The 12,343-nt window shown below is 38.1% G+C and overlaps 1 protein-coding gene across 4 annotated transcripts in view; it reads right to left on the reverse strand.

Annotated features, from left to right (window-relative positions):
- Positions 1-12,343, reverse strand: part of LOC150077632 (epidermal growth factor receptor kinase substrate 8-like) — a 432,910-nt gene that overhangs the window by 102,065 nt on the left and 318,502 nt on the right. For all 4 annotated transcript variants that reach the window (XM_090384186.1, XM_090384185.1, XM_090384188.1 and 1 more), the window contains one exon: positions 10,108-10,234. In XM_090384186.1, the coding sequence (XP_090240312.1) occupies positions 10,108-10,234 (127 nt within the window). The remainder of the gene's footprint in view (positions 1-10,107; positions 10,235-12,343) is intronic.

Consider the following 12,343-nt stretch of genomic DNA (forward strand, 5'->3'; position numbering starts at 1 on the left):
TACAGGAGAGGCAAACAGTCTCGTGATCCATTCTTTTTAATATTAGTAGGATAAATGAGGGACAATAAAACGTGGGACAATAAAAAAAAAATTAAATTTATTTAATCTACTCACCTCCAACAACACCAGACTGAAATTTTCTACACAATCAATCTCTGGCGGAAAGCAAATTTTTGCACATCTATCCTGCAACCATCCTTTTTCAATTTAAACTCATATCATTTAATGTGTGTTGCCTGAGAAAGAGCAAGATTTACTCAATCTATTTAAAGCCTTAACTACTTCAAACATGTCCCCTTACAGGTGCTTAGTTTCCAGGTGGTACAAATTACCAAACTGAAGGAAAGACTTCAACCAAAATAATCCACAACAGTCAAGGAGCAACAAGATTAGTCAAGGTCATGAAGGGGGTTCTTACTACATGCTTACTATGTAAGTACCCCACCCCTTCATATCCTTGATTAATCTGGTTGCTCCTCTCCGCACTTATTCCAAGAAATTCACATCCTTCTTATAATGAGATTTCCAGACCTGTATGCAATACTCGAGATGTTGCCTAACCATTGTCTTATACGATGCGATAACCACCTCCTTGTGCCTATTGGCAAAATTCTAATACATCGTGGCCCAAACCATATAAGTTGTCCTTAACATCCTGTTTGGACAATTATCACTAGGTTTCTTTCCTTCTCCACCACTTGAGTTGGTACTACCATTTGGTATGTTATCCTGGGATTACTGCTGTTCATTCGAAGTGGTGTTAAACGATGTTCGGTACTGTGCTTTATCAATTAAGGTTCAATTGACACTTCTCAGCCGATCTGCCTAATTTTTCTAGGTCTTGTTGCAATGGTATAAGAGGTGCGGCAATAAGACTCGCACAGTTGCAGTCATGTTTGATGAGTTTGAAAAATAAACGGATGTGGTATGTAGTAGTAGTGGCATGTGATGAAAGAAAGCAGTGTATGAGCTTATGCAGCATCAGGCAAAAAAAAAAAAAAAAAAAAATTCACACAACCATTCCCTCTAAATGTTTGTCCAGTTGTTCCTTAAATATATTTAACCTATCAACTTCCCCAACAACAGATGGAAGTTTGTTCCAGCAATTAACCACCCACTGGCTAAAGGCAAATTTCTGCACATCTATTCTGCATCTGACCTTCCTCGATTTCAATTTATGCTCCCTTAGGTTTGTAATCTGAACAAGTGGAAGAATCACTGTTGAAAAAAAGCCGTGAATTAGGTTTGAACTTGAAAGTGTCTGCAATTCTGCCCAGACACGATAGGAGGGAGTATATGATGAGAGCCTTGTCGATCAATTCGGCCCTGGAGGGATTGTGCAGGGCTCAAGGGGTAGAATTTTTTTCAGCCTGGACTGTACTTGTTAACAGGAGAGATTGCTTCTACAGGGATGGGATACACTTAAATAGAAAGGGTGCAAGAATTTTTGCTGATGCTGTCGAGGCAGTGTTAGGTGGGTCGGAAAACTGCTAGTTGGGGGAGATACAAGGACTAATAGATTAACAGTAGCCACTGGCAGAGGTGGAAGTGATTCTTGCACTGCTTCTATTGAAATGAGCAGAAGCCTGGAAAACAAGATGCATGATATTTCAGAGACTGCTGGTAGTCATTGCGGTACAAGTAAACACATGGGTTGTGTTAGGGTAGCTAAGAATAGAAACAGGTGCATGTATACCTGCGTGTACACCAATGCTAGGAGTTTGGTAAATAAATTTGATGAATTTGAGGTATTGCTCAAAACATCAAAGGCAGATATTGTTGGGATATCAGAGACGTGGTGTCACACAGATATAAGTAATGCGGAACTGGAATTTGGGGAATACAATGTGTATAGGAAGGATAGACAGGACAGGAGGGGAGGAGGGGTTATGCTATTAATTAAGAAACACATAAAGTCCAAGGAAGTGAAGCCAGTCGACATCGATGGACAGGGCAGTGTCGAGTCAGTTTGGTGTGACATAAGCATAGGGAAATCAAAATTGAGAGTAGGAGTGTGCTATAGGCCTAATGACTCTGATGAGCATAATAAGATATTGTACAGGGAAATAGAGTGGGCCAGTAAATCAGAGAGTCTTATAATGGGGGATTTTAATTTCCCAGATATTGACTGGAAATTGTGGGTTGGTCACTCGCACACTAGCAAGGCTTTTGTGGATTTATTGGATGATTGTTTTCTACATCAGCATGTTCATGAGGCAACAAGAGGGAGCAATACTCTTGATCTGATTATCAGTAGTGATTCTTCATGCATTAAGAATCTGCAGATAAATGAACCACTAGGTGGCAGTGATCACAGTGTGATGAAGTGGGATTTACTCAAGGAGGTAACTACCATCAGAGGTAAAGGGAAGGGTTTTTGTTTTCGTAAAGGCGACTATGATGGTCTGAGACAGTATTTAAATTCTATACAGTGGGACCAACTGATGATGTTACCAACAGCAAACTCAAAATGGGAAGCATTCAAGGAACTAATCTTGGAGGCTACCAGGCATTACATACCAACTAAGAAATATTGTTCAAGGGTTAGGCCTAAATGGTTGTCAGATGAATTAATGAGACATGTGGCAGAGAAGAAAAATGCATGGGATACATACAAATTAATGGGTGACATGGAAGCCTATGATAGATATAAGTTGGTCTGTAACCAAGTCACAAAGGAGATTAGGCAGGCAAAGGCAGACTATGAAAAATCCTTGGCAAAGGATGCAAAGAAAAACAGAAAAGAGTTCTTTACATATTTGAACTCGAGAAGGAAAGGGATGAATCAGATTGGCCCACTGGATATTGATGGTTCAACAGTTGAGGATCCTGCTCAGGTGGCTAACAATCTAAACGAGTATTTTGCATCTACATTCACGCATGAGGAGTTATTCAGGAAGGAGAATGATGTAGGTAAAGTAAACATTGGCAGTGAGCTGGATGATTTTGTAATAACTGAGAGGAAAGTGGAGGAGAGATTGTTGAGGATAAACATAAAAAAGGCACCTGGGGTGGATGGGATCTGTCCAGTTATATTAAAGGAGGCGGCAAAGGAAGTATGCAAACCCCTAGCCATAATTATGAGAGCTTCTTTGGACTCAGGGGAGGTACCCATAGACTGGAGATGTGCAAATGTAACCCCAATTCACAAAGGAGGATCAAAGGCTGACACAAGTAATTATAGACCTGTTCGTTTAACTTCTGTTCCAGGTAAATTTATGGAGGCACTGGTTAAAGAAGCACTGCAGGATCATCTAGACAAGAATTCAGTTATAGCTCAGACACAGCATGGTTTTGTTAAGGGCAGGTCTTGCCTGACCAATTTCATTGGATACTATGATGTAGTCACAAAAGAACTGGATGCAGGGAATAACTTTGATATTATATACTTGGATCTTAGAAAGGCTTTTGATACTGTTGCACATGGAAGACTGCTGCACAAATTGGAGCAGTGTGGCATTGGAGGCAAATTGCTGCTATGGATAAGGGGATGGTTGAGTGGCAGAAGACAGAGAGTGGTAATCAATGGACACTGCTCAACGTGGACTAATGTTATTAGTGGAGTTCCTCAGGGTTCAGTGTTGGGTCCGTTGTTTTCGGTGTTTATGAATGATATTGATGATGGGATATCAAGTTTAATGTCCAAGTTTGCAGATGATACAAAGGTTGGCAGGGTCGTTAAGGACATTACTGACGCTATGCTGCTGCAACAGGATCTGGAAAGGTTGAACAGATGGGCTGAGAGGTGGCAAATGAAGTTTAACACTGAAAAATGTAAAGTACTACATATGGGAAACAGTAACCCCAGAGCAACGTATCAACTCTGCGGTACTACACTGACAGTGGTGGAGAATGAAAAGGACCTGGAGGTAATTGTGCAGGCAGATATGAAGTTCTCTGAGCAGTGCAGACGAGCTGCGAGAGTAGCTCATGGTGTCTTGTCAATGATATACAGGAATTTTTCTAGCAGGGATAAGGAGGTGATTATTCCCTTGTATAAGGCAATGGTTAGGCCACATTTTGAGTACTGTATACAGGTCTGGAGGCCTCATTTCAAGAAGGATGTAGAACTGCTGGAACGGGTACAGAGAAGGAAAACAAGATTAGTGAATGGCACAAAGGGTTGCTCTTACGAAGAAAGGCTTAAGTTTTGCAAATTACAGAGTCTGGAGACTAGGCACCGGCGAGGTGATCTGATAGAGGTGTATAAGGCTTTGAATGGTTTGAGCATGCTCAATGCCAATGGGATTCTTCATCTTGCTCAGAATAATCACCTCAGAGGGCATAAATTCAAATTGAGAAAGGACGGATGTCGGATAGATGTGCGGAAATTTGCCTTTGGCCAGCGGGTGGTTGGTTGGTGGAACCGACTTCCATCACTTGTTGTTGAAGTTGATAGCCTGAACAAATTTAAAGCTCAACTGGACAGGTATTTCGAACGAACAGAGGGGTGAAATGGAAGTGGGGTTTTTTTTTTTTTTTTTGGCTGATGCTGAATAAGCTTGCTTTCTTGCATCATAAGCCTCTACTATCCTTCCTAAAATTAGGCATCCAGACCTGTATGCAGTACTCAAGGCTTGGCCTGACCATTGCTTTATACAGAGGGACAATCACCTTTTCCCTGCTAGAAAAATTCCCATATATCATTGACAAAACCCCATGACCTGCCCTGGCAGCCTGTCTGCATTGCTCAGAAAACTTCATATCTGACTGCACAATTACTCCTAGGTTTTTTCATTTTCTAACACCTTAAGTGTAGTACCACACAGTTGGTACGTTTCTCTGGGGTTACTTCTAACCATATGCAGTACTTTGCATTTGTCAAGGTTAAACTTCAGTTGCCACTTCTCAGCCTATCTGCCCAAATTTTTTAGATCCTGTTGCAGTAGCACACTGCCATTACTGTCATTAACAACCCTGCCAATCTTTGTATCATCTGCAAACTTCGACACTAAGCCTGATATATATCTTCAACAATATCATTGATAAATATACAACACAACAGTGGACCCAACACCAAACCCTGTGGGACTCCACTAATAACATTAGTCCACAAAGAGCAGCATCAATTGATTACCACCCTGTCTTCTCCCACTCATCCATCCTTTTATCCATTGTAGCAATTTACCCTTAATAGCATACTGCTCCATTTTGTACAGTAGTCTTCCATACGCAACAGTGTCAAAAGCTTTCCTGAAATCCAAGTATATTATATCAAAATTATTTTTTTGCATCAACCACATCATAATAACCAATCAAATTTGTCAAACAAGACTTTCCCTTAACAAAGTCATACTGTGTCTGAATTATTGCTGCAGTCTTGTATAGACAATCCTGCAATGCATCTTTAACCAGTGACTCCATTATTTGTGTCACTCATGTCACCCTTCGACCCCCCCCTTGTGAATTGGGGGTACATTTGCCCATCTCCAGTCCGTAGGGACCTCCCCTGAGTCCAAGGATGCTCTCATAATTATGCTAAGGTTTTGCTTATTTCCTTTGCCGCCGCCTCAATATAACTGGATAGATCTCATCCACCCCAGGTGCCTTTCTTATGTTTAACTTCAACAATTTCTCCTCCACTTTGCTCTCAGTTATTACAAAATCATTAAGCACCCTGCTACAATTTGATAACCTTGTGGCATTTTCAAACCTTAATAACTCCTCACATGTGAATGTAGATGCAAAATACTCATTCAGTTTGTTTGCTATCTGAGCAGGATCATCAACAGTCGAACCATCTATAACAAGTGGACCAATCAGATTCATCTCCTTCCTTTTAGAGTTTATATAAGTAAAGAAATCTTTGCTGTTTTTCTTAGCATCCTTTGCCAAAGATTTCTTGTAATCTGCCTTCACCTGCCTAACCTCCTTTGTGACCTGATTACAGAGTAGCTTATATCTGCCATAGGCTTCTGAGTCTCTTGATAATTTATATTCATCCCATGCATTTTTCTTCTCTGTCACGAGTCTCATTAGTTCATTTGACAACCATTTAGGCCTAAACCTTGAACAATATTTCTTAATAGGTATGAAACTTTTAGTAGCATCCACGATTAATTCCTCGAATGTTTCCCCACTTAGAATTTGCTGTTGGTAACATTGTCGGTTAATCTCACTGTACAGAATATAAAAACTGTCTGAGACCACTGTACTCACCTTTACGGAAGCAAAAACCCTTTCCTTTACCCCTGATGGTAATTATATCTTTAAGTAAATCCCACATCAGTACACTATGATCACTGCCACCTAGTGGTTCCTTTATCTGCAAATTCTTAATACAAGAATGATCACTGCTGATAACCAGATCAAGAGTATTACCTTCCCTGGTTGCCTTTCGAACATGCTGCTGCAAAAAATAATCATCCAATAAATCCAAAAAAGTCTTGCTAGTGTGCGAGTGACCAACCACAAGTTCCAGTCAATATCTGAGAAGTTAAAATCCCCCATTATAAGACATTCTGATTTACTAGCCCACCCTATTTCTGTGTACAATTGTTCATTGTACTCATTCGAGTCATTACTCCTATAACACTCCTACTCTTAGCATTAGCATTAGTAGAGGAATTTGATGCAAGAAAGCAAGCTTGTGCAGCATCAGCCAAAAGAAAAATTGCTTATTTTTGCTTTCCCAGTGTTTATGTCACACCAAACTGACTCAACACTGCACTGTTCATCTATCTCAACTGGATGCACTTCTTTTGATTTTAGGTTTTTCTTAATTAACAGCATAACACCACCTCCCTTATTTTCTGTCTATCCTTTCTGTACACATTTTACTCCCCAAATTCCAATTCTGCATTCCTAATATCTGTGTGACACCATGTCTCTGATATCCCAACAATATCTGCCTTTGATGTCTTGACCAACACTTCAAATTCATCAAATTTATTTACTATACTTCTAGCATTGGTAAAGATGCAAGTATACGTGCACCTATTATGCTCAAACTTCCTACAACAGATGGTGATACAGAGATCGTTCAGTAGGCTGACAGGTTGCAAGTAACAACCAGTATCGTAACAGCATTAACCTTCCATGTCACAATTTGCAACGGAGCAGCAAACGAATATCAAATTTTGCTTTAAACTAGGAAAATGTACAACAGAAATTTTAAAAAGCTGTTTATGGTGATGAAACATTAAGTCATAACATTGGGATATCAGAGACTTAACTGTGATTGAATGGTATAAGCTATTCAAATACAGATGTGAGGATGTTTGTGATGACGCAAAGAAGTGGGCATCCAAACTCTCAAAATTAGGATAGAGTTGCAAAAGTTCAGAAAATTATGGGAAGAGATCATTTGACCCTCAGAATGATGGTTGATGAGCTGGATATGAATAAGGATATTATTAAATAAATATTCTGCATAAAGATTTAGGTTGTTGTTTGTTATTTGGTTTTTAGGAGCATTAGCAACAAATGCTATATTGCTCCGGGGATATGCAGTGGTCATTCCCTGACCTTTTCGCATCCTCCGTATTTGGTGGGCACGGGCTTGAACCCTGGTCTAATCAAGATGTGTGTGCTCTGCACTGCTGCTCCTGCCCACCTGGCTATGGAGGCACACAAAGATTTAGGTAAAAGGAAGGTAGAAAATTTGTCCCTCACAGATGAAAAGCAGCAACAAAGTGTTATCATGCAAAGACTTCATCCAGACTTGTCAAGATGTCCTGTCCTTCAAGATGTCCTGTCCTGTATTTTCAAAATGCCCTAATGTCCTCAAAAGAAAAATATTTCAGGATGTTGAGGATATGAAGAAAAACAACTGCCAAACTGCACATCATTTCATTGGGCAACTTCACTGACTCTTTTCAGAAATTTTTAGAATGGTATAATAAGTGATTAATTTGAATAAAAATAAAACCATTTTTGAGCTCCTTCACTTAGTGTTCTTTTTATTGCACCAGTCTGGGAACTTTATTGCACATCTCATACCTTGATTCTTGTCATTAACCATTCATATTTATCATCTGCAAACTTTGGCAATTTTTTTTTTTTTTTTTTTTTTTGTTAGTTGTTGGCGCATCAGCTTCTGTGGCCATAACGCACCTCCCAAGGTTTTTGCATTTTTTACTATGATTCAAGCTCGAGACGGGATTCAAACCCATGACCTTTGGGTTGCCAGGCAGGCACTTTACCCACCTGGCTAGCCCGGTCGGCAGCAAACTTTGGGAATAAGTTTGATGTGCCTTCAATGATATTGCTAATAAATACTGAAAACAGCATCCAGCACTGAACCCTGAAGAAGTCCATTAATAACATTAGTACAAGAACATCTGTGTTTATTTGTTAACTTTATCTGTCTCTTCTACCACTCAACCCTTTATCTAGAGCAATAAGTTTTCTCTAATACTACACTGCTCCAACTTGTGTGTCAGTCTTTCATGTGGAACAGTGCCAAAAGCCAAAATATATGTCCGAGTTTTTGCAAAACTTTGGAATATTTTTTTTTCCACTAGATATACTGTTCATATATTTCCCATACTTAAACAGTAAAGATTTATTTATTTATAATTATACAAACATTAAATATCTTTGAAATCACAAGACCAACAAGAGCACCATATTATGGTTCACAACATGGTAAAATTCTTAGCTTTAGCAAGATTTTCCTGCTGCTTTGTTCATGGTTAAAATTAATGTGTTAAGTGTTTATTAATAGGTATTTGAGTATTCATTATCAGAGTCCCTGCGGTGGACTGTGATAATGAAACTTTACGAGTATTTGAAAATTAAAAAATTAAAGGAAGCTCTTGAGAAAATTGATCAATTACTTGAATATTTTTGTGAGAGAGAGAGAACAACCCTCTTCATGATCATGCAGCAGAAGTTAAGTGCAAAGTTAAAGATAACTAAATGCTATGACACAATTTTATCTGAAAAAAAAAAAAACATTGCTTTTTTTTTTTGGTAGTTGTTGGCACATCGGCTTCTGTGGCCATAGTGCACCTCCCAAGGTTTTTGCGGTACTTTGATCCAAGCCCGAGGCAGGATTCGAACCGTGATTGGGTTGCCAGGCAGGCACTTTACCCATCTGGCTAGCCTGGTCAGCGAAAAAACATTGCAAAAAAACCCCCCAAAAAAAATCTGGATTCATTCTTCATTCACAAAACTGAAAAATAGCAAAACTTCAATAAACATTGGAAAACAAGTCTTGCAACCCAAAGCTCAAGCTTTGGGTTGCATATTCACTGTATACTTTCTATTAACAACTGACAAACTGATTTAAGTTTAACTTTATTAAGATAAATAAAATATACATAAAATACTAAAACAGATATAAAATGCAACCCAAAACTCAAGGCTTGTTTTCTAATGTTCATCAAATGTATGGCCCTTATATGCATGGTGTTACTGTTAGTTTACAGAAATTGTCAAAAAAAAAAAAGCTGAAGAAGGGACACCCGAAAGCTACTATATTATTTTACATTTTTATTACTCTTTACCTTTTTACGTATATATATTTTTACTCTTTTATGTATTTTAACACTTTTATTTTATATCTGTTTTAGTATTTTATATATATTTTATTCATCCTAAAGTTTAACTTCAGTTTGTCGGCTGTTAATAGAAAGTATAAAGTGACTTCAATAAACTTTACTTAACCTTACATTGTTCAACATATTATAATAAAAAATGTCTAATAAAATAATTCTCATTTTTTAATCCATTTTTTTTTTTACTATGTAAAAGTACATAATACACATTACGAAAATTTGGTCTCCATTTTAAGCGTATTCATTTTAAGTGGAATTTTCTGGAACCAATTATCTTCGGATAATGAGGATATCCTGTACATATTTAAATGATTAGTAATAAAAAAGCCTTATAAACAAGGAAAAATTTGCACTGCTGCTCTATATCAATTCCTATTTAAATGTCACTCAAACCTTACAACTATTAGGGAAAAAAAATGTTCTTGTTTATACTCTGGGACAACCACCAGGTCAGTGGAGTTTACACTAAATTAATCAATAAAAATTATTAATAGTACTTGGCAGTCATGGCTCTAACCCTGGTCCAATCAAAGAGTGTGTGCTACTGCACTCATGCTCCTGACCACTCGGCTATGTCAGGCCTGACACTAAAATGTATTCTTACCTCCCATATCTTTTTTTTTACTCTTTCGACTCTTCTGCCGATGTTCTAATTCTTTATAAGCAGCTGCTGCTTGTCTAAGTCTGCCAATGAACTTTTCTATATCATCAAAACAATGGTTTAAAATTGCCTGTGATAAAAAAAAAAAAAAAAACACATAAGAAAAGTTTCTCACATTTACCATACAGCTCAAGCAATGAACATTAATTACTTAAACTAGCTTACAGAGTAGACAGGTATCATAACTGAACCTCAAGTTCAGCAATACCAATATAACAAATATGCAAAGTAAAAAACCTTCAACTGTCCTTCATGAGCAGTTGAAGGCTGACAGCTTGGCAAAATTCAAAGGTTGGCTGGATAGAAGCATGTGGCTTTCTCACATTATTTGGCTAACACTGTAATAATACAGTGTTACTATATAGTGCAATACATAATATGCCTGAGTTTATATTATAAGAAAAGGTGTTTATTTGAAGACAAATTTCTGAAAACTAAGTGTAAATGTATGCAAAGTTATGCAGCAAAGTTAATTAGAAACTTTTGAGTACAGTCAGTCCTCGTATAGCATGATAATTGTGTTCCTAGAAACCCCTAGTGCAATGCAAAATCGTGCAATATAAATGAGAAAAACGGGGTTAGGTGCCGAGCGCCCAAGATTGAACACACATTTTTAACCAAAACATTACCAAACAATAAATAATCGTAATAAAATATGTAAGTATTTTATTACGACTATTACGTAATAAAATATTGCTAATGCTTTTGCTTCTATCATACACAAACATGTTCTCTGTTTGATTTTCTATCCAAACAGATGACAGCAGTTCCATCTCTTCCAATTCTTTGTGTCTTGATCTAATGGATTTTATTACACTTTGAGTTGTTCCTGCTATGAAAGTTGTTTTTATTTTCTCTGCATTGTTTCTAATTCTCGGTATTGCCTCATTCAGGCCTGCAGCATGTGCAATATCACATGGTCTTTCATTTCGCTCAAGGTGTCTCACAATTTCATATTTTTTCTCTATCGGCAAAGGCGGACTGGCCATAAGCCTTACAGGGAAATCCCCAGTGGTCTGGAGGCCAGTGTGATTTTGGCCATAAACGCTAGTATGAGGCCGCTACAAATTTTCCCGGGTAAGAATTTGATCCAGTCTGCCTCTGTCTATCGATATTGCTTTTCTTTTTTTCTCTAAATCTGTAGTGTCTTCACCAGGATACTTCCTTTTCATACCTTTTAAGTATTTTACTCATTTTTAGGGAATAAAGCACAATTACAAAATGAGGAGGCATGCTTGATACACATAAACAAAGCTGTGTGCGCGTAGCAATTAAATAAACAACACAGTAAAGGCAGAGAGACACACTATTGACACCTCACTAGCTCACATTTTACGAAAGCACATTTCTGGGAGTTACTTCCATAAAACAATAAAAACAATTTCCAGTTGCATTCCTGCTAGTGGAATCTGTTATAAACTGGTGGTAAACTCGATCTAATTGCATTTGCGATAATACCGATAGCTGGAATTGTGTGGATTTTTATGTTATTATGGTGAAATGTGTTTCCCCTTCACTGATATAAAAAACAAATACATTTTCAGAATCTTAGCATTAGCATTAGTAGAGGCATTTGATGCAAGAAAGCAAGCTTATGCAGCATCAGCCAAAAAAAAAAAAACCCACTTCACCCCTCTGTTCATTCGAAATACCTGTCCAGCTGAGCCTTAAACTTATTTAGGCTATCAACCTCCACCACAAGGGATGGAAGTCTGTTCCACCAACCAACCACCCTCTGGCTAAAGGCAAATTTCCGCACGTCTATCCTACATCTGTCTTTCCTCAATTTGAATTTATGCCTTCTCAGGTGATTTTTCTGAGCTAGAGGAAGAATCCCATCAGCATTGAGCATGCTCAATGCCATTCAAGGTTTTATACACCTCTATCAGATCACCTCGCTGGTGCCTAGGCTCCAGACACTGTAATTTGCAAAACTTAAGCCTTTCTTCGTAAGAGCACCCCTTTGTTCCATTCACTTGATATTGATGGGTCAAGTGTTGATGATCCTGCTCAGGTAGCTAACAAACTAAATGAATATTTTGCATCGACATTCACACATGAGGAGTTATTCAGCGAGGGGAATGCCAGAGGTGTATTCAACTCTAGCAGTAAGTTACAGAATCTTGAAATAACTGGGAGTAAAGTGGAGGAGAAACTGTTGAAGATAAACACAAGAAAG

Source organism: Mastigoproctus giganteus, chromosome 11 (assembly GCF_048544385.1).
Source record: "Mastigoproctus giganteus isolate SK-2022 chromosome 11, ASM4854438v1, whole genome shotgun sequence".
Taxonomy (NCBI): Eukaryota; Metazoa; Arthropoda; class Arachnida; order Uropygi; family Thelyphonidae; genus Mastigoproctus; species Mastigoproctus giganteus.